The sequence below is a fragment of the Pezoporus flaviventris genome, unplaced genomic scaffold (assembly GCF_033815535.1).
Source record: "Pezoporus flaviventris isolate CSIRO_AGI_PZ_B2104156 unplaced genomic scaffold, CSIRO_AGI_Pfla_v1 ptg000002l, whole genome shotgun sequence".
Classification (NCBI taxonomy): domain Eukaryota; kingdom Metazoa; phylum Chordata; class Aves; order Psittaciformes; family Psittacidae; genus Pezoporus; species Pezoporus flaviventris.
The window spans coordinates 6,960,464-6,983,807 of NW_026892550.1; the positions used below are offsets into that span (position 1 = coordinate 6,960,464).

The following is a 23,344-nucleotide window of genomic DNA, read 5'->3' on the forward strand; positions in this document are numbered from 1 at the left end:
TGGAAGTAGTTTTACAAAGCAGTTTGTAAGTCCTCTTCCCACTAGGAATCTGAGAAAAATAGGAAATTGCACTGTACAATATCTTTGATCCTTGCTGTGGAGCTTATACTGGGACTTTGGGACTAATCTTGTGTCCAAAGCCTTAAACTCCTGTTAGCAGCTGTGGAACAGAATTGGGTTTGCAGTCCTTGCAAGTGGTTTGAGTATATAGAGAAAGGTAGGCATACTGCTTTTAATATCTCTTTATATGGGACAGCATTTGTGTCTGGTAACGTTCTAAAAAGAGAACTGATCTGGTAAATCCTATATTTCATGAAATATAACATGAATGTAACTTTGAAATAAAATGAAACTTTAAAATAAAAAATATACAGAAAGAAAAAGATATACTAAATACACACAGAGAAATAGAAAATCCCATTTGTGAAAATGATTATGTACTATGATGGTTGTTTGCACACACAGAAATAAATTCCAAGGCTTAGGTTCTGTTTAGCTGTTTAGGGCAACAGAACTAAACTATGAATAATCATCCAGCTTATCGAACTAGTGGGTTCTCCTAACATCTATCATTGGACCATACCTAAGATATTTGGAAGCAGAACATAATGAATGTCATCTGGCAGCAGCCTGATCATTACCAGAGTTAAAATAGCCCTGGACATGTAGTTCATGATGTGTGATACACAAGAGGTACGTATCCATTTACTGTGGGTGTTGTAGTGATGAGGTTGTTTGAACTTACAGCCTTGCATCACATACTTCAGCACTCGGCTCTTGCATCACAGATAAAAGAATCTACATTAAAAGATATTTAACTTAATAGATGTTAACAACAGTAATATTATGAGATATGCAGGATTTAGATACTCTTTTTGTTAGCTATTGTCAGAATATCACAGCAGGCATAATAAAAGAGTACTATTTGAGTGAGGTCACTTACCCCTTTTCTTCTTTGGTGTAATCGTACAATAGGTTGACATATGTGTTATATTTAGAATTTGAAAACCATGCATTTGCATTTGTACATGATGCCATAATAATTTTAAAAGTTTCTGCTATAGACAAAAGCATGTTTTGTCTGAATTTTGTAGAATTAAAAGAGATACCTTTCTCTCTACTGAGTTGCCTTAGTGGTAGCTACTGTAAGTTGGTGAAGTCTCTGCCTTAGAGGACTGCAGCAGGAGGCCTGCAGAAATAATAGAATATGATTTATTGGAATGGAAATGAAGACAACAATCTTGTAGCCTGGAAAAGCCACCTTATATATGGGTTTATTTTTGTTATTATCTGAGACTCAGGTTTTTAATCACATCTGATTCTTTCGTTACTTGCTTTCTTTCCCCATTCCCCATAATTTCAATGATATTTTATCAGTCCCACATCTGATGTAATTTCACATATCTAGCTTGTTTGCCTTCTTGCATCTCTTTCAAGTATAATCAAATCTTCCAATAATAATTTTTAAAGTATATTTATTTGATGTTATATCCAGCCTTTATAAATTTTCTCATCTTATCTATTTTGCACATTTTTATGAAAAACTTGTTAGAATTTATTTTGTAGGAGTGACGTGCTCCAGGCACGAAATAAGACTCCATTTTTGAACAAACTGTACCTACGTTAACAAAATCATCACTCTTTAATTTCCAGTTATTTCCATGTCATATAGTGTGCGCAGAAAAAAGACAAGTGATGGCTTGAATTCTTGTGCACAGGACAGAATGTCCCACTGATTCATTTTAACTTGCATTAAGTAGCACATCACTAAAAAAATATCTCTGCAACTGAAATGTTTCTAGCACTTTGGCATTGCTGACTTTTTAATCCTCATTCTTGCAGAACTGCTGTACTTGTGCAACACTGAGGGAAGGGCAAACCAGCAAAACTCAATTTGCAAGTAAATCGAATAGTTAACTTGAATTTAGAGAGGGAGCTGAGCTGTTTAGCAAGTAGGAACTATTTTGCAAATAGCAACTTTGCTATATGGTGAGAAGAACACTAATCATAAAAACATTCAGTTTCTTCTTTGTTTCTTTGTGCTATTGTTGCTCATAACATCTGTGATGATGAAAAAGGACTTGTCTCTGGCAGATTATGTATAAATAAAGAACCAAAATGCTATTCTTTCTTCAGAAAACTTTCAATCTCCTTTCAGGTTTTCAGCTTTCTATCCTTTATTTCTATCCAAGTCTTTGCCATAATTTGGGATATTCTGATGTGTTAATGCATTTAAGGAAAGAAAGTTAAAAATATTTTTCCAGCTTGCTATCTAGTTTCATGCATCAGGCCCATGCACTGAATGACAGCAGGGCTGTGCAGACTAATGAATCTAGAGGCAAAGGCGAGGAAGATAAAGATAATATTTTCCCTTTGCAAAACAATTTTTGATTGACTTCCTCAAATAATTAAGAAACAGTTCCCCCCAAACTCCATGAGTTACTCCCCCAAAGAAATGATTTGTATATAAAGGCAAAATAAAAAAATGCCAGAAAGTTTTAAGATGCTTTCTTGTTAGCAAGATTTGATCTTCATGTATTTCAACGCTGCAGTCTGCACCTTCCTACTCCATTAAGTAAGCTAGCAGCTCTCACCTTCACAATCTGCTTTACATCCACAGACATAACCAAAGTCAGGGAAGTTATGTTTAAGTGTGCTGTATTAGTAAACCTCTGATATGTTACTGGTGACAGGGAAAAAAAAACCAACACACCATTTTTCAAGTCTATTATAAATAACAACAACAAAAAAAGAAGTATCATAATTCTGTTGTAAGGGAAAAATATTTTTAGCTAAATATACAGAATTGTGCTTGTAGTGAACTCTAAAGTCCTCTGCCTGTGCAGATACTTCTGCATATTCTCCAGTAAAAGCAGTGACTTCTGTGGTGGCACACAGTAACTAGAGAAACAAATACCATCCACTATGGTTAAACTAATAAAATGCCCTTTTTCTTGAAATGCTGTGGGATGTTTTTTCTCTTTCAGAAATGTAATTTTTGCCCTGATTCTGATTTCCTTCCCCTCTCTTAACTTTGACTTTAACCAGTTGCTTGAATTCAATGTCTCCTATTAAAGTATACAGCTAACATAAAAGCTCAAGTAAATACTGAAATTATAGGTTCCATGTTTACAATGGGATCAGGCGGAAACCTCTTGTCGATTGTGTGTTATTCCATTGCTGACAGATGTTCTGTATTGTGGGTTTCAAAACTGTATTTACAAAAAGAAACAACCTTACCTCTCCCCAGCTGATCCGAGTAAGCTCTTTCAATGAATATTCTATTGGCTGAAACAGAAGCAGTCTAATCTTTTCTAATATTTTTTTCTGGTATATTGCAAGGCACATCAAAACCAAAGAAAGCGTTACCACTTTACCTGAAGTGGAACCTAGTTGCTAACTGACAGGTTTTTGTGATGGTCCCGTATAAGGAGCTTTATGTCTTAAAACACTCATCTTAAGAAAATGTGCAGGAATTAGTATAGCTCGAAATTCTGCATGCATAATAAATAAGTGATCTATTTTGTTTGCTATTGAGAAATTTTGGGAAGTCATGCAGTGTCTGTATAGGGGGAAGACATATGTAATGCATATGTAAAATTTTATGTGTATCTGAAAAGCCACCACCTTGTAAGAAAGCAAAGGAAACTGAGAGTTATCACAGGTCACAAGTCTGTGCGTTTAGAAGAGAGTTTAGAAGAAAGTTACCGTCTGGTGTCAGTAGGAAATGTACTTTGGTTGCTCTGGAATTGAGCAATGTTATTGCTCAGCTCCAACGGGTATATAATATTTTCCACTTCAAAGCCCAAAAGACACATTTATTTGTCAGAGGATGAATCATGATGACAAACTCTTCTCACCCAGATTGAAGAAATAAAAGAGATTTCTTTGGCAGAGTGGTAGATACCTTTGACAAACCAGACTGACCTCACGGCCCACCTTAATGTTGCAGTCCAAGAGCAGCCTTGATACCGTCTGGAGATGGAAGTGCCAGAGTATCCTCCAGATCAGCTTTGAATGACATAGATAGTATAGCTGGGGAGAGTCCTGGCCTGCAAGAATGTTTTGGAACTTACTCTTAAGTATGAATGGATGCTGGTACTCTGTGCATGACTGCTTTGATGTACCCCAGCTGCCGTTGTATAACCATGGTATAAATAATGTGAAACATCTGAGATAGCAAAAAGCTTTTCTAGAAAAAGACTCTCATGTCACAGGTGGGATCTGTAGGCAGCATGAAGTCAATTTAACCTTAATGTTGGTTGGAGCCGAGTCTGAAGTACCCCAGGACTCAGTCTGCCTACAGCACCTACCATTTTAGGCAAATATAGACATGGCCTTAATAGACATCTGTTAATCCTGTTACTCCAACTTGATATCAAATCCCTCTGAATATCGAATTTTCTTACTTTTTCCTGTTTAATTCAGAACTGATTTAATAATGCTAACCTTCATCATGCCTGCTACAGTGTTTGCAATGCATCCAAAGCCAAGTTAGTTAGCCTTTGCTAAGGTACATGAAGGTTTGGTAACTTGTCCATGTTTTGAATACCTTCAGGTCTGAGCAGCTTTTTGTCTGCTCTGGATTTTAAACCAACTTGTTAAGCTTTTGTGCTGGTGAAGTGATTTCTCTGTCATTCTTCCTATATTTCTTGAAGTTTTTTTCCATTTCTTGAGAAGATTTTTCATTCTAAATTTTCTGTTTTCTTTAGGGAACAGCAATATTGCAGTCTGGAGTCTTACCAGCTACACCAGGTAGGAGCCATTTAGTTACTTGCTTTGTTAAAGAATAATGTTTTAGACTCAAATTGTGACGAGAGAAACAGAAGATTTATGGAAGCAGAACTAAAGACTATATTGAGAGGCATCCTGGTTGTGGTTGGTTTTGCTCCCACAATTCATGACTGACAAGCTTGAAATACATTCTAATCTGTAGTAATTTTTGTTTCAAAGATTAATGTATTCCTTTTTCCCTTCCTTTTGTAATCTAAAGAGGCTCAAAGTTGTTTAGTGCTTTTTCTACTTACAGTCTAAAAATGTCAAGAAAGTGTTCTTTTTAGGCTATATTAGCACCAAGAGGGAACTTGACTTAAATGTTCAGTGTGTATACCCAGTTTTCTAAATAACACAAACCCACAGGAGTAGATCCTTACCAGGGGCAACATGGAGATGCCTCTCTCATGTCGGTAGAACTGCTGTTTAACTAGCAAAGTCAGTAAAGGGAGGAAGCTGAGTATCTGGCCTGGAAAGGTTCTTTAGGAAAAGGTAACACGCTGAATACCTTTGCATTGTAACTTGCCTATCAGTAGAATGTGTTGGTCATCTGGAGTCCTCTGTCTAATGTCGCCGAACTGGTCTGGCACCTTTTGTATCCTAATTTTACTTTAAAGATAATATCTCATAACAATTTATTTTTGTTTACTGTCTCTGTCTTAGACCTTGGAGAGATCTGAGCAAAGAAGTTGTTTAGTATCTTAAATGTTTTTATATTCCTTAGACTGCTTTTTGATAATTCATCAGATCCGTTAAACTTCTCAAGTTGCCTGTTTCAGGTACTCAAGAAAGAGCCCTTTGTGCTTGGGTTTCTTTATTACTTTTAAAAACCTGTGCAAATATGTGCAGAAGTAAAGCCGATTGATACTTGTGTGAGCAAATCCAGTGAGATACCTAGGATCAGGAGGTGTCTCTGGGGAAGGTTATAAGTCACTCTATTACTTTGTCTGTCTCAGTAGCGTTTAGCAGATCTTGTTCCTAGTTATTCCATTTGAGTCAGTGGGATTACTTTTGATTTATAGAGGTGTAAGTAGAAGCACAAATTGGAACATTAACTCTAATTTTATCCTTCCTTCTCTTACTCAGATTTCTATTCCTCTAATCAACCCAAGGCAACCAGAGCACTTATGATTAAAGTGTGTGTAAATACACGGGGTCTTGGGTCTATAGTTGCAAGTGGTGGGCACAATATTGTTTCTACATTAAATTCAGTGGCAAATTAGTTGTGGATTCAAACAATATCTGACAAAAACTTAATCTCAGGCTATTCATGCAGCTAAAAAAAACTGTTTTGATAAAACCTATCAGTAAGCAAATTGAAAATGTAGAAATTCAGGAGAGATTTTAAGATCAATGGAAAAGGAAGATACAAGACTGAAGAAATTCAAGTGGGTGGGTTTTCATGTCTGGTACACTGGGGAAATATTGTTTAAGAATTGAATACTTCCCTTAGGCAAATGCACATCCAAAGCCAGTGACTAAGTCAGAGCTATCTTTGTGGGGTTTTCATCCCCCAAATGTTCTCATGTACCTGTAAAACTTTATTCTTCAATACTACACTATTTTTTCAGAACACAAACCCATGTTTTCTCTGCCTCCTTGTACTTTTATTATCCTCAGATATTTCATTTTAAAGTATTGTCTTTTGTATATGTGACCATTTCAAGTATAATTAAACTTGGCATTGCAAAGCTTTCAAAATAATACTGTATGCTTTGAATGTTTTGCTTCCACCGTCTTTAATCCAAGCCGCTAACTGAAGTTCACTGACAGCAGCTCTGTTGGACTAAAGGAACAGCATTAAAACTTCCTTATGTTTCTCTATCATGATATTTTAATCCGTTGTTGAGGAAACATAAGTGCATGCTAATTTGAAGTAACTGCATTTGAAACCTGTCTTGAGCACGTACGTGGCAAGATACCACTAGTCATGAATAATTGTACAATGACCCAATACACAGTTATAATATTTTCTAGTGTAGCAGTCCACTTAGTGATAAACATTTTTCTTTTTTGTCACAGAAAATGCTGTATTGTATTTTAATTCAATTACATTGTATGAATGCAAGCTCACTTCTTTAGTGCTGTAGGTGCTAACATGTTCTGTAAAGTGCAAACATGTTCTGTACAATGTTTTTCATCTTAAATGCCTCGGTTCCGTAGCAAGAATTGGAGATAAAGAGTCAGGATCAATTGATTAAATATTTTTTAGTTTGTTGGTAGTGAATGTGGGTGATGATATTCTATTTCTACTGTTAGTTATATATGCTGAGGAATAGACTCAGCAACTTCAGAGAAATGTGTCTAATTCTAATGGCAGGCTGAAAAGTGTTCATAAATGCAGTAACAATTCTGAATTGTATTACTAGATGGAAAAAAAACCAAGTTGTGGTGAATCATTTAATTCTGGTTAAAATAATTTGGTTGCCTTTGTTATAAATAACTTTGTAAAGATTGATTAGAAAGAGAGACTGAATTAGATTGCTTGCACTTGTAGGAGGAAAGTATTCCCACTGTTATATCTTTGTACTACAGATCAAGGTAATGGATTCTTTGGGGTTTTATGATGTGGAAATGCCTGCTCTTAAGTATAATAGACTGCATTTATAGTTATTATGGACCTTAAAATACCATGACAAGATAGAGGTTCAAAATTGCTATTCACATTTCCTGATTTCTGAGACTGATGGATTCTGGAGGCACCTAGGTTTAGTACATTTGGTCTAAGAAGTTCTCATGGGACATACACGGAGTTTCTCATGAATGCGTAAGATATTCTATAGCATGATCTACATGATGCAGTTTCAGAGATATGCACATAGGCCCTTTTCTCACAAGTTGCTTATGTGTTTTGAATTAAGGGATTGTGAATGAGATGTACATTCAGTGTTGAGAAGTGCAGCCAAAAGCCAGCACATCCCTTCACAGAATTGTGAGCTTGTCATTATCTTTCTGGTACTGTACATCAAAGTACTGTAGGGAACAACAGGCTGAAGGGGCTGGCTAGCTCAAGCCTCTGACCTGAGCTTGAACAAACTTTTGTGTGTATGTCTGACAGGTGATTGTTTAGCATGTTCTGCAATAAAAATCATTAATCAAAACTTTGAATCATCCAAAGTCCTTTGCTATTCTCACATTTAGAATGTATTTCCTGACAGTTGTGGTGTTTCTCACTGTGATTTATGTCTGTTATATAAATCTTGTGCTCCTTTTCAGTTCATTGCAACAGCTCATATAGGAACCTCCAGCTCTTACTTATCATGGCAGGGGGGTTGTCACTAGATGAACTGAAGGTCCTTTCCAACCCTAACTATTCTATGATTATGTCTTCATGCCGTCCTTCAAAATATTTGTATTTTCTCCATTGAGTAGAAATCTGTTACAGCTCTAGTGGTTTATGAAAGATGTTTAGGCCATGAGGTTATTTTGTGAAGGGGGAAAAATGCCACTATTTCTGTCCTTTGTTGCCACCCCTTCCAAGTGAACTGAACTATCTGAATCCCAAGACTCCTATTTGGAGAAGCTAAGTTGAGAGCAGGAATGGACACTTAGGATTGCTTAGGGACACTGCAATCCATGGAGAATGCATTTCATGCAGCCTCTATGTGCCATATGTGAGAACCTTTTGTCCTTTCCTGTTAGACACAGCTGATTGCCTAAGCGTTCCCAGGATCCAGACCCAAATCTGGCATTTCAACACTCAGATTAAACTTCTGTAGTGGGAGGTCCGATCTCCTTGTACTTCTGTGGTGCAGGCTCTGGCACTACAAAAATCACTGGCTGGATGGGAAAATAAGTCAACAAATATCCTCTCATAGAAGCAGCGTACTTTAATATTAAATAAATGCATTAAATTTATGTTAATTTTTGTGACTCTTAGATTCTTATTTCTTCTATTTTTATTTTTTTTTGGTGTGTGTCCAGTTCCATTTTTTTTGTATTTCAGAGGAGCAAATTCATTGGGATTGCAACAGACACTCTTGCTATCTGACAGCCCCTTTATTTGTAATACCAAAACTATGCAATCATAGAATCCTACAATGATTTCTGTTGGAAGGGATCTTGAAGCTCATCCAGTTCCAGCTCCCTGCCATGAGCAGGGACACCTTCCACTACAGCAGGTTGCTCCAAGCCCCTGTGTCCAACCTGGCCTTGAACACTGCCAGGGATGGGGCAGCCGCAGCTTCTCTGGGCACCCTGTGCCAGTGCCTCAGCACCCTCACAGGGAAGAACTTCTCCCTGTTATCTAATTTAAATGCACTCTCTTTCAGTTTAAAGCCATTACCCCTTGTCCTATCACTACATGCCCTTGTATGCCCTTGCTGAAATGTCAACTGAACGCTGATTATGAACATGGTATCTCTATTAATTTTTTCTTAGGTAGATAGGGAGTCAAAGTAGGGAGGTATGAAATTAAGTATATAACAGGTGATGGGTGCTGAAAATGAACTCAGCTGCCTGATAGCTTAGCTTTTGTGATGTAAAAATAGGCTTTCATGCATTTTAAAAATATTTATTGTGAACCTGTGCAGCCTGATACCTCTGTTTCATGCTTAGGAGTAAGCTTTCAAGGAATTACTTGAGAGCAGTGAGAAAGAAGAATCTGGGCCATACTGTGCTTGTTGCTGTTGCTGAGGTTGAAAATAATTTATAATTCGTATTTTTCTTTCAGGAAATGTGCTGTCAGCTCTTCAGAGTGTACTGTGATTGAGCCAGGAAAGGACTATGTGCTGGACAGTGTCCATCATAAATATGTCATGCGTCATAGGGCTAAACACTGTAATAGAAGAGCATTATTATAATGAGAAACTGATTACTAGAACCCTGCTATAATATGGAATGCTTTTTCTTGGTTGTTCTTTATTTTATAAGTGCATTCAAAATAATTCTGTAGGGAACTAAAATAGGACCTCAGACAAGGGAAGCTGATGAAAATATCTACTGCATTTACAAGGTAAACCTTGGCCTTAGTGGGTATCTGAATTACCAGGGGCCCAACAGGAGGGGGAAAAATAAAGTCACTGCAGTGAAACGAGTTGCTGGCGAATGATCCAAACATTGCTGCCTCATCCTCAGGGATGAGTAGATCCAGCAGGTTCCTGTTGCGTGGCGGGTGGGCAGGCTCCAGTCTCACTGACCCTAATGGCTGCCGCCGCGCTCCCCCTGCACCTGCCTGCTGTTTTATTTGCTGACTTTCAGCAGACAGGGGGAGCCGCCTGGGGAAGGGAAGGGATTTGTCAGAGCAATCCCAGGCACAGCGACAGGTTGGGCAGAGAAGAGATTCAGAGCAGCCCTGCGGAGAAGGAATTGGGGGTGTTGGTTGATGAGAAACTTAACATGAGCCGACAGTGTGCGCTCACAGCCCAGAAAGCCACCCGCATCCTGGGCTGCATCAAAAGGAGCGTGACCAGCAGGTTGAAGGAGGTGATCCTGCCCCTCTACTCTGCTCTCGTGAGACCTCACCTGGAGTATTGTGTGCAGTTCTGGTGTCCTCAACATAAAAAGGACATGGAACTGTTGGAAAAAGTCCAGAGGAGGCCACGAGGATGATCAGGGCACTGGAGCACCTCCCGTATGAAGATAGGCTGAGGAAGTTGGGGCTGTCAGCCTGGAGAAGAGAAGGCTGCATGGAGACCTCATAGCAGCCTTCCAGTATCTGAAGGGGGCCTATAGGGATGCTGGGGAGGGACTCTTCATTAGGGACTGTAGTGACAGGACAAGGGGTAATGGGTTAAAACTTAAACAGGGGAAGTTTAGATTGGATATAAGGAAGAAATTCTTTCTGGTTAGGGTGGTGAGGCACTGTAATGGGTTGCCCGAGGAAGTTGTGAATGCTCCATCCCTGGCAGTGTTCAAGGCCAGATTGGACGAAGCCTTGGGTGATATGATTTAGTGTGAGGTGTCCCTGCCCATGGCAGGGGGGTTGGAACTGAATGATCTTAACTATTCTATGATTCTACGTTCTGGGGTGACAGACAGTGGTAAGTCCATGCCATAGTGACCATGCCACAGGACTAGAAGTCCTATCTTTTCTGTATTCCTGATTTGCTTCTCCATGCCCTTTCTGACACTGAAATCTCAGGAAATTACATACACCAGCTTTCTAGAACACAAACTGAGGAACCTTATTTGCAAACATAGTGATTATTTCAGGTATGGTTTGGTTTGTTTTGTTTTTTTTCTATTAAGGAAACACATTATGTGGCCTTCATTCTTGGCCAGTGCAGATCCCGATCTTCAGAAATGTAAAGATTTTTGGAGTAAATGTATGTAAAGCATCTTTAGGTATATTTTTCAAATAGCAGACACAGAGTTTGCTGGTACAGGAAAATGGTAATGATTCTAGCTTAATACTTCAGCATTTTTAAAGATGGAAGCCTGGGTTGGAGTGGTCCTACCACATGGGAAGATGAATAATAGCTAGAGGTAGTTAGATCCTCTGTGCTTCTTTCTGCACACTAAACAGGCCTCTTTGTAGAGCAATATTTGAACTGTGAGTGTTTTTACACCTATTTCTAGTTTTGAGTGATTCTGCTACTTCTGAAACTGGCTGTTAGACAGGATGCATTTCTGAATATGGTGAAATCTGTAGAGCAAGTAAGCATTTTTAAGCATCCCCTTCAGCATTTATGTCTTGCAGATAATGCCATTTGTATAGAAGCAAAAAATATGAAATCACTTTGAAAACTGAAGCATAACAAACTTAGAGAAATTTTAGCACCAGGAAGTCTTTTACTACATTTACATGAAAATACCTCCGTACTTGCAGTGTTTCTCCCATCAACCAGTAGCTCTAGGCTTTGTGTGCCCTTTTAAGCAAGGTATCTGCTTTGAAAGGAGGACATGGAAATGTTGCTTGGCTGAGCAGATCAAAGTACTTCATAATAAAGTTAGCTTTAATTTAACAATACGTTATTGCAGAACGCAGTGGGTTTTTTTCTGTCCTGACTCCTTGTCAGCACATTGAGTAGCCCAGACCTGCAGAGTCTGTGACCTACTCTGTGAAGTCAAAGTAGAGGCTGAGCAGTAAGAAGTAAAGGCAATGTAGCGTTGCATGTGTCTAGGTGACCATACTTGAAATTGTAAACTGTCTGGGATCAGTTCATAATATTGCAGGTTCCCTCTCAATTTTTAGGTTGCTGGTGGCTCTTTCTTGTAGCATATGTGCTCTAAGCTGTGCTTATTTTTGATGAGTGCGCATAAAGAAATAACTAAGGAGTTAGAAAAATGTTTCAAATAGTGCTTGTCTTCATTGAGCTACATCAGACGTTTGAGTCTAATCATATGTAGGAATGCAAAACATTCTGCAGCTTATTTTCACTTTGTCACATTTTGAATATCTTCTTCCTCTTACACATGGAGGAAAGAAGAACAGAAATAACCCTCTTGATGAGCTACTCAGTTTTAACAAAGACTTGAGCGAGTCAGCCACGCAGAGCTGGATGGCAGGGGAAACTGAAAGAAATTACTTTTAACAATCCCTTGTAAGATGAAAAGAATGATGGAAAGGAGCATCTGTCTCTTGCTGGATACTTTATGTGTTTAAAATCTGTCTTGCTTTTTCCATTTTTGCAAGTTTTATCCTAGGATTCATAAATGAAAAGTGAACCAGCTTATACGGTAGCTGTAAAGATGAAAGAAGAAAATATCTAGGTTGATCTCTGTTGGCATGTGTTTATATAACGCAATTCAAAGCTTCAAAAACATTCCATGAGAGATTTGACTATATAAATATTTTTTAGTTGCCAGATTTGAAAATGAGGAAAATGCAACAGGTCAAATCCTGAATCATTAACATAGTTCTTTCAAATGAGCTCCAAATGGGAAAACTTCAGCTTGACCATAAATGGATTGGAATAACTTAATGTTTTAAATCTCCTTTCCTGTCCTGTGCGCTTTACACAAATCCTAAAAATGTTGCTTAAATAGTCATATTTCCTCTGGAATGATTTGTGCTGGATTACATCAAACTTTTGAGGAAGAAAAAAACCCACAAAACACCCCACACTAGTTCTGTGATGTAGCTGCAACTAGTATAAAGCTGCAGTCTTTCTTCAAGTAAGGTAAGGCTTTTAGTTGCATAAAGTGCGTTCTGATATTCCTAATGATGCAGAGACAGGATGCTACGATGTAAGAAAAAGGAAAACCTGTCACAGTGAAAATATAAATAAATCAGCCAGGCAAGGTCTGTCCTATTTTTGCATTTATTTTCATCAGCTGTCAGTTTTTAGAGGTGAACTACTCACCATACAATGTGAAGGTTGTACATTCTTATCCCATTTGTTAAAACACAAAATCAGTTTCTCAGTATGATATGTTTGAAAAGTGTTTGTGTAGCCTTGGATTACCTTTTATTTTGTGTACGCAAACACTACAAACCAAAGGCTTTAGTTCAGTTGTGTACTTCGAAGTAGGTGCCTGTTATTTTTCTTTAATTCATTGTCCTTGGTGAAATAATCTGTTGGGTTTATTTAGGTTTACTTCATACAAGTTTAAGAATGGTTTCATAAGCTTTAAAATTATTAGATTTAAGGGGAAAAAAGTATGAATGCATACTTTATACAGTGGGAAAAAGTCAGAAATTGCCATTTTCTTTAGCTTCTTAGGCCATGCCGTTCTATTAGGTATTTGAGACTTCTATTTCTCTTATAGAATTTCTTCACGTTGCATAAGAATTATGGCAATTTTTGGACACTATTTTAGAAACAATTTGCAGAGAAGTGTCTCACGTGCTCAGAGACTATTCATCAGTTTAGGAGAGAGTGTTAATTTTATACCTGATCCCCAACACTCAGCAGCATATGGCACAGCTGCCCTGTCACCAGTGGCAGGGTTACTCATACTTACAGCCTCCTACCTTATTTCTGCTAAGTACCACTTACTTGCACAAGAAGTTCCCTCAAAATTGTTACTGTGAGGAAGTAAATGTCACTCACCTTGATTAAGGTGCTCACAGTGACAACAGTAGAGAGAAGACATTCGTGGCTGGACAGGGGTATTGCTAACTGAACGGGTAGATATAATGCTGATTACTTTGTGGTTAAATAAAGAAGGGATGTGCATATGTAGACAAACCACACTAGATGTGTACCACTCTATAGGCTTCTGAATCACTAGCTCTTGTTTCCTCAACCTTCTGTGTCTCCTACTATACCTGGGTCAGCTTCCCACTGATCTGAATAAGGCTGGGGAAAGGAGGCTGACTGTGCCACCTCAAAGGAGACTGACATGCCCTCAGTAAAGCTTTCGTGGCTGTAACACTTGGAATGGTATTTCACAAGAACCAGCTATGACCTAGAGTCAAACCCCATGGAAGCAAGATCCTTTGCCTACCCTTCACCCTGCCCCAGTTCATACAGGTCTAAAACTGGACAGTGGACTACTGAAGTGTGATATAGTCCTTCCCATGAACTTTATCAGGTTTTGAATCCAGTGTGATGAGATTTTAGTGAAAATTTTAAACACTGGCTGCTGAAGTTATGTTATGGATTGAAAAGGCAAATCCCCACTCAGTTTTCATTGCTATTCTACTTCTCAGGTGAAGATGACTACCTCTGTGAGTAAGGCAGTACTCACCAAAACCAGGGAAGCCAATATCCTGAAGTTTTATAGATGGTATCCTGCCTTTCTAAAGAAAGAAAAAAACATCAGATTATAATATCACAATCTCAGGATAAAGAATTTAGGGGAAAATATTGCTTAAGTGAATTATAGAATCACGGAATAGGTAGGGTTGGAAAGGAAGACCAAGGAATCGTAATTCTTATTGAAATTTTTCTTGATGCTTCAGAAACACCTGCTAAAAATGATGATGTGCAGCAGATACCTAATAATAGCAGCAGGTATTTAGATTTAATATGAATATCTCTCTCTGAAAACAGGTGGTGCTTCTGTCATGGCAGCTTCTGGGTCTTTGAAAGTGCATAGAGGGCACAGTCTCCAAGCTGGTAAGTATGAGTGGTTATGAAGTATGTGTGTGCATGTAAATTTAAGCTAAATTAAACTTAAATTATTTTAAACTTCAGAAAATGTTAAAGGTAACGTGTGACTTGATTCCCTATTGTAAGACTTGCATATTTCTTTGGGTTTTTTGCTTTGCAGGGTTTTTGTTAGAAAGGCATTGACAGATGGGATAAGTTTAGAAGAGGCAGTGACAGATGAGATAAGTGTCAGAGCATAGGCAGTAATCTTATTCACAGCAGTTAAATGCTGCCAGCTCTTTAACAAAGGACACCCACCAGAAAATTCTCACCTCAGGCCATGAGGAATCCTGTACCCTAGCACTGACATGGTGGGAAAAAGACCCCACCACATTTAAAGATACTTCTTTGTGACAATGGAGAAAAACCCAACACCAGCAGATAAATTTATGAGTGCTTATAATTAAAAATAAATCCAAATATGTTCATTCTGTGGATGTAGCATTTTTGCTTGCCTTGTTTGAACTTGGGTGGAGACTGAGATCTTAAGAGGACCATGGACATCTTTTTTCAGCTTAGTGCTCTAGAAGGACTGATGATGTTGTGCAGCCTGGCCTCTTGCAAAGTGCCGATTTGCACTTGGAAAGCAAAGTTATCTTTGGAAGGGCTAGTTTAATCGTTTTCTACGGAGCTTTGTCAGAAATCAAGAAGTTATCCATCACACTGGAGGTGGAATGTTAACAAGAGTCTTCCAGATGTTCCTGAGATCACCCACTCACTTCTCCCTGATTCATGCATTCAAGACAGCTTTGCTCCCAATTTGATGTACAGCAAAACACACTGTTGACTTCAGTGGCCTTTGGTGTGAATACCTGTATAAACGACCTAATGTTTCTTTCCTTATGTTACACTCATTAGAAAATGCTGGCATCACCACTACAGAAAAGTCAACACTAGCCACTGTTTATACTTTCTAAGATTATTCAGATTAGAAGGTTACAAGTCAAAACTAGAAAACCATATGCTTGTTTACATCTTGCAAATTCCTAAGTCCAAAACCATTGACAGTGTTCCTGCATTCTAGGTCCTAAAGGTGGCTATGAGATGCTAACACTTCCTTCAGAACCTGGAACTCCTACTAGCCTTGAGGAACTGGGTGAGTACAGATCTTTGCAGCCAGTTGCATCAGGGGACACTGTTGCTTTTTCCTTTCCCTTTTTTGTTGGGATCGCTTCTAAATGTTTATTTTTGAAGTGTTGCCCTTTGAATATGTCAGCTTTACAGGCGTGCTCACACAGGCACACACCCACATACTAATCTTGGGGCTGTGCTATGGCATTGGCTTTCTTCCTGCATTATTTATTGCACATTTCTGAGAATGGTGTCTACATAGAATAGAAAATATGAATAACTAACAGTTGCTGAAAGAAGGACTGAAACACCAGTTTCAAAATTAATTTACATCTTCTCTCTCATATTATACTATTTTTTCCTTTCTTTTCCCTCTGATTTCAGTGCCACTGCATTTTCTTTTTTCTCTTCTCCTGTTACTTGTATAACTATCTTTTCTTCTTCCTACCTTTTACCACTTTTCTTTTAAGCAATCATGATATTCTACCAATTCTTTCAGAATGTTGTAAACATGCACTTGGTCTGTTTTTCTCTCAAATTCTTCATCTGTAATGATCTCAAATACTGGTCCTCTGATCCCATTTGTAAACATCTTCTACCTGCGTCCACCCAAAACAGACTGCTGAAAGCACTTTGTGCATGGCAGTCAGCGTGACTTGATTCTTAGTAGGAGCTTGTGACTGTCTTGTGCTTTTCAAATAAACCTTTATCTTCAAACAAATATAAGCCATTTTTTTTGTGTCTAATGACATGTGGTGGATTTTTTTCTTTTGTGTGTGTGTGGTTTTTTTAGTGAAGGAAAAAATGAAAATCAGAGTATTTCTATGTTCACAAAGAAAGCACATTCCCTATTAAGACAGTACTGACTACACAAAAGAAGACTTTTCCTTTCCTTCCATTCCAGCTTGCCCAACTTTGTTCTTGGTTTGTTGGTTTTAGTGGTTGAGGTTTTTTTTAGTTTGCTTACTTGTTTTCCTTTGAGGGTTTTTTGTTCCGTATGTTTCTTGTGCTTTTCTTGCACGAAGCTCTACCAATTAATATGTTATTCTCCATGTGCGGTTTTTTAGTTCTTAGGAGCATCACTTGGCTCATCTGCATCAGGTATGACATCCAGCTTCCTGAAACCTTTCAACTAGTTAGCTCTATAGAGAAGTTTGCTAGTTTTCATGCTAGCTAGCATTGAGGACACTTCACTTAACTCCTGCTGTGTCACTTTAACAGCATATAGAAAGACTTCAAAATTTACCTTTTCCTTCATGACTGTTCATGACTCTGTATCAGTCCTTAAGATTGTCATTTGCTTACAACTTTAACAATTGCTGGGGATGGACTCTTCATTAGGGACTGTAGTGATAGCACAAGGGGTAACAGATTAAAACTTAAACAGGGGAAGTTTAGATTGGATATAAGGAGGAAATTCTTTACTGTAAGGGTGGTGAGGCACTGGAATGGGTTGCCTGAGGAAGTTGTGAATGCTCCATCTCTGGCAGTGTTCAAGGCCAGGTTGGACAGAGCCTTGGGTGCCATGGTTTAGTGTGAGGTGTCCGTACTCATGGCAGGGGGTTTGGAACTGGATGATCTTAAGGTCCTTTCCAACCCTAACTATTCTATGATTCTAATTTGGGATGCAGGTTTTCAGTCCCTTTTGGCACAGTCAGGCCAAATTCCTTTGAAATACATTAGACAGAATAATTGAGAACTTTTTCTGAGAATTATGTTTAATGACAATACAGACATTTCTTCTGTGTTGTGTTTTCCCACCCTTCCCCCCCCCCCTTCATTCTGTTCTTAACATCTGGCTTTGGAACAACAACTCAAAGTCTGACTGTCAGAAAATGATTGGTTACTTCATGGATGTTCCTATGTTTTCTTATGAAAATCTGTCAGAAAATTTGCCAACTTTCTATGCTTTTAAATTTTTGGCTGCATAGTAGATGTCTTTGATTTAAATAGCTTAATTCTGGAGAGATTCTATTATCCTGGAAACTGCTGTAGCCTCTGACAACTCTTCCTGTTGCCCAATCTTGTACAAGCTATCCATCTATGCTATTCATCATACAGTCCGAGAAGAAGAAAAAATTCCCTTTAATGGTTATTCACATCTGCTGTTGGTTGGATATAAGAAGACATTCTTTCCTGTGCTGAAATTGATGCAATTTTTCCTCTTCACTCTTCTGTCTCAAATTAATTTAACAGCAGGAAGTGTTTTCAGGTTAAGAACTTCCATTGGACTGGACAGGCAGGTGATTAAGAGCCTGTTGAGTAGGACAATGAGAATGCGACTCAAAGCCTTGTCCAAGCCCAGAAGGAATACAGGTTTGTATTTGGGTCTCCTGTAGCCCAGATGATTCTGGGAAGTCCCTTGGTATTCGTGGACTGAAAAACTGCATGTAAGTGCCTGACACCCAGAGAGGATTGAAAGCTGGAAGGCCTGTTTGGTCAGTGAATGGAGCATTAACCTTCTACCTCCTCTCTTAGTTTCACGTTAGATGAGATTACAATAATTGAAAGAAGGGCTACAAGACGTCTTGAGAATTCATTCAGCACACAAAAAAGTTGTGTTTAAGTCAGAATCACTTTATAGAGACCTGTTTCTTGTTTCCTCTTTCCTGGTAGGTGCTAATCTATTTTTGTTTTGAAATTTCAAGAAATACTTCAGCCTCTGAGGGATTTCCTCTTGCATTCTTGTGATCTTTACTGCTAGAAAGGTTTTCCACTGTCTAATCTACCTTATTCCTGTAATTAAACTCTTTTATTACTTGGTCTGTCTCCACAGGCGTCATTCCTACCTTTTTGAGCTCAGTAAAGGGGATCTGTCAATGTTGTCTCCTCAAGCTTGCCTTCCCCTTCCTTGCAACAATTCTTCAGTCCCTGTTTTCAGAACATACTTTCCGAACTTCTGATTTTGGTTGCTCTCTTGCAGGTGATACAATAGGTTACATCTTTCCAGAAGAGATTGCTTCATATAAGGCTTTACTAACCTGAATTAAAGTTGAAAGCCTTGTAAAGTAGAGTTGCATGCATTGCTTCTGTATAGTTTGCTTTCTGTCACAACCTAATGACAACAGTGGCTGTGGTCTGTGGTCTTCTGCATAGATCCTGACTTGGTCAGTCTCTCAGGATCTTTTTAGGTAGAAACCTTAGTCTTCTATGTGTCCCATTTATGACAGAAATGTACTGTGTGGCAAGCTGAGTTGTTGCTGCCGAATGATGGCTTTCAGCACATTTGATGGAACAGTGTGTTTTTATGAAATGGATCATTGGTCATCGCAAACAGTGGCTATAATAACATGTTACTTGTTTCAGAAGGGGCAGTAGGTTATTCAGCTGATGTCCCTACATCAGATCGACCCCACAGCGAGGCAGCCACCTATGTTAATATTCCTGTCAGCCCCACTTCCAAAAAACAGCTTCATTACATGGAACTGGAACTTCAAGAACATAGCACAAGCATAAGAGGTAAGGAAGTCTGTAATACTATATAAACAGCAAGGGTTGCAGTAATGCAGAATATATAGGGTATGGGGAATCTGATTTTCTCATCTACCCATAGGCTCTTGCTAACAGAGGAGTTGAACCCTGATATGATTCTGAGGCAGTTCTTGTAATTGCCAACCCTTTTGGAAAAGTTTTTTAAGTTGTGAGGTTCTATAAGACGATGTATCCCTCTGACAGATGCATTGTACATGCACTCCTTCTGAAGCGAACATTTCTGTGTCTGTGCAGCTTGACAGACAGTAATTTGCTTCGTGTTCTCAAGATTTTCATTGCACACATTAGAACTACACTTAATTTTTTTCTTGATTGGCTTCAGAAACAGGGCTGTGGGTGTAGGTGCACAGGGCTTGCTCCTGAAGATACTGCCTCTGGAGCCATGCAGCAAGTGCTTAAGAAGAGAACACAGTGTTCTATCTGCTCTCCATGAGGATGTGTGAAAGTGCTTCAGAGAAGCAGCCAGCTATTAATTTGTCTGTATCTAGGTATTTTAATTCTAATGCTTAAATTGGACAACTAGCACATAAACAGGCAATATAGCTACCATGTGTTGTCATTTAGAGATGCACGGCTCCTTCCAGAAAGCTTGTCTAGTGTCCTCAAAGTCCATTCTTTGGTGGGGTGATGATTGGAGGGAAGCCAGGGTCAGCCGCTGGTAACCTGAAGACATCTAGCTGGCCGGCTATAAAAACATTATATAGCAAGGAATAGCATGCATCTGAGTTCATTGGCTGTTTTCCCCCAAAATTAAATCCCCTTGAGGTACACATCGGACTTCCCCATCTTCCCACATTAGCCACCAAGTATATCCACGTCCCCTTGCAAAAGCAATCCCAGAAGTGGGCCTTTACCTGCAGCAGGAATAACCCAGACTGTCTTTCCCAGCAAACTCTTTATGTGCACCACAGGAACTTTATCGCCCTCTGCAGTATGTAAAAGGATCTGACATTTACTTGCTCACCTTCGGTATTGATGAGTTTCTATGTATAGTTTATAGCTATGGAGATTTTAATTGTCATACTTTTAATTTCAGCAATTTTATTAGCTTTTAAATGCAGCACTTTTCCCGTAGTTTTTGTGTTTATATGGTTTTAGTTAAGTAATTCTAAGCTTTTCCCAAAATTTAGTGTAGCTCTCTGTACAACATCCTGTTGAGTTATAAAAGTGATGTTTTATCTTCATTTTAAAGGCAGAGAACCAAGGCATTAAGAACGAAGAGACAAATTCCATAAATTGATGTAAACTTTCCTAAATGACAACTACTCTCCTAAGCTCAACTTGTATCACTCCAAAGCTGCCTTCAATAACCACAAATACTTTATGTTTTCATACTAAAGTTTTTCCAGCCTCTGGAGTTGTGTGTCTGTGCCTATGTAGAATTGTTTTACTCCTGAACAGACTAAGCAGCTTTTATTTCCCTTATTGCCAGTTATTAAACTAAATTGTCATTCTGTCTGAGGCTGAAGATGGTTGATCTTAAGACATTCACATGCCTAATCCAGACAAATAAGAATCCTTGCCAACTGCCCTACCAAAGGTGTTTTCTAATACTAGGAGTTCATCTATGGACTAGTATCCAGCTGATGAAGGTCCTGGGTCAGTTCTACCCAGGAATATGCGAGGGGTATCATGTTTTACAGGGTTTCTTTTGGTATTTCAGGGAGTGGATCATCCCGATATGCACAGATTGACATTGCAGCCACCGAGACAGCCCACAAGGTGGGAACACAGCATGCTCAGTGCCGGGAGGAACGCTTGCAGGAGCTAGAGCAGAAGAAGAAAGGGGCTCAGCAGTGACCTGTCTAGGAAAGGACTTTTTGCTCACCCTAAACTGGTACTAATTTATCTTCCAAAAGATTCACATTTATTGTAAAAAATACTTGTACAAAATGCTGCCATTGCTTATTGCATTTATACCAGATTCATTCCAATATCTTGATTCCTAATCGGAAAGCTGGTAGCATGAAGCAGGTGTGTGGTCTTTGTTTTTGTTTTAATTTGGTTGCAAAGTCCAGAGTTTATTTTTTTTTTTCATATGCAGTTGTAAATTACCTTTTTCTATAATTCTAAAGTCCTGGAGAATCTGGAGCCAGTTCCAGTGTTCATTAAATGGTGGCATTTTCTTTAAAACTAAAGAACTTGAATGTGTGCAGATAAGGGAATGTGAGTGTGTGCGTGGTAAGTGTACACATATGTTTTCATGTGTGCACATGTATGTATGTAAGCACACGTTACTGATAAAATATATGTATATATTTGAGTGTATAAAATATGTAAAACCTCTATTAATATATTAATGGACTCTTACAAAAGCAAGACAACTCAGTGCCTGATTTTTTGCAGGCACAGTTTTGTTAAATTTACGTGCTATTTATGGACACGCTTAACTTTACCTATTGGTAATTCAGTTTTATACCTCACCAAGAGCTCTGCAGCATTGACTAAAGTTGCTCACGTTTAAAAGCTGCTGTGTCAGGGATGCGTGTGTGTATGCATACAGACAAGAGCACACACAAACAAGTTGTTTAATTATGTTTATAAACAAAAGCAATATGAAGGGACATTTTGTGTGCTTCTGTTCTTAAAATACTGTGACAAAACATAGGCTTTGACTTCATAGTTGCTGAGTACCTACAATTCTAGGCAATTTTCTTGGAGCTGAAGGTGTGTATCACTTTGAAAATCAGGTCTCATGTTTCTCACACAGAATATCTCAAAATGAAGGTATTCATTTGGAAAACAGAGTCCTTTATTTGTATCTCTAAAACTATCCCAATGTAAGCCATCATCAAAAGAAATAATCCACCTTGAATCTAAAACTTCCACTGAATAATTCTCTGCTGTCCCTAAATAACATAAAATCAGTTCTGTGCAAGAGGATGGTGTCTTCAGAGATGCTACAGAACTGAGGCACAGCAGGATGTCATGTTGTAATATAGATTTACCCACAAGCCTGTGACATCTTGCTTTTGTACAGTGAAATGATATGATTAAAAACTTGACTTAGTTTCTTGTGTTGCATTGTCTCTGTAGTTCTTGTGTTCTACGTATTTGTCCTGATACGAGGTGTTATTTAAATAAAATGCTATGGCAGAGACACTAGACTAACAAGGCAGTGTACTTACGAAGAAAGCAAAATTTTGGCCTGCGATAACATATCAGCTTTGGCTTCCAGAAGTTATGGGATATCTTGGGTATTATGATGTTTTGACTGTGTCCTCTTAAGATACAATACCACAGCCTGAGTTTGGTTTTGAGATATGTGTTATAATTTGGCGAGTTTTATGCCAGTGAGGGTTTCGCTATATGATTTAGAATGAGAGTGAGGCAGAATTCAACCTAGAAATTTATTTGAATGTAGCCTCAATAGTAATGTAAGATACCAGAAATCTCTCAAAGAAATAAAAATGTGTTCCAGAGTTGACAATTGCCATTGTCATCTGTCCTGTGCTAAGACGTTCTTTTCTGTTTATCAGCCTAGTGTATTTCTGAAAGGGAAAATAAATACTTCCAATGAGGTTCCCAGTTTAAAAGAGTTTTCTGATTTGTCAAATGGACAGTGGTGATCTGCTTTGTAAACCCATATGCAGTGCAACTGGAATGCCTTGGACATATAGCTCTTTGGGACCAGGTTTATCAAACTGAACTGTTATGCAATTAGGGATCCTCCATTAGAGTACTCGCAGGGTTAAGTCTCTTGCTTTGTGCCTATTTAATATTTAAAATGAACATAGCTTGCCTGATGCACTGAAATGCAGCATTTTCCACTGTGATACATATGCTACATAATAGTACTTGCAGCTACACAATGAAGCTGCAATATTTCTGTTGTAAAAAGCAGACACCAGGTTCTCTACAAAGGCTGCCTTCCTGTACGTTGCTCAAAGTTACACTGAATCCCGGACTTGCAGCACAGGCAAAGATTGGACACAACAGTAAAAGTCATCAGATTGCTGCTGACCTTACACGAGGAGCCCCAGTTTTAAAAACGTTTTTTTCAGGTTGAACTGGGCTGTGAATCTGTG

At 38.5% G+C, this 23,344-nt stretch overlaps 1 protein-coding gene across 2 annotated transcripts in view; it reads left to right on the plus strand.

The window, feature by feature from the left end:
• Nucleotides 1-22,050, plus strand: part of DOK7 (docking protein 7) — a 64,157-nt gene extending 42,107 nt beyond the window's left edge. For both annotated transcript variants that reach the window (XM_061467982.1, XM_061467984.1), the window contains exons 8-12: nucleotides 4,713-4,755; nucleotides 14,655-14,720; nucleotides 15,778-15,849; nucleotides 19,131-19,283; nucleotides 20,980-22,050. In XM_061467982.1, the coding sequence (XP_061323966.1) occupies nucleotides 4,713-4,755; nucleotides 14,655-14,720; nucleotides 15,778-15,849; nucleotides 19,131-19,283; nucleotides 20,980-21,116 (471 nt within the window). In that variant the 3' untranslated portion in view covers nucleotides 21,117-22,050. The remainder of the gene's footprint in view (nucleotides 1-4,712; nucleotides 4,756-14,654; nucleotides 14,721-15,777; nucleotides 15,850-19,130; nucleotides 19,284-20,979) is intronic.
• The last annotated feature ends 1,294 nt before the right edge of the window (nucleotides 22,051-23,344 follow it).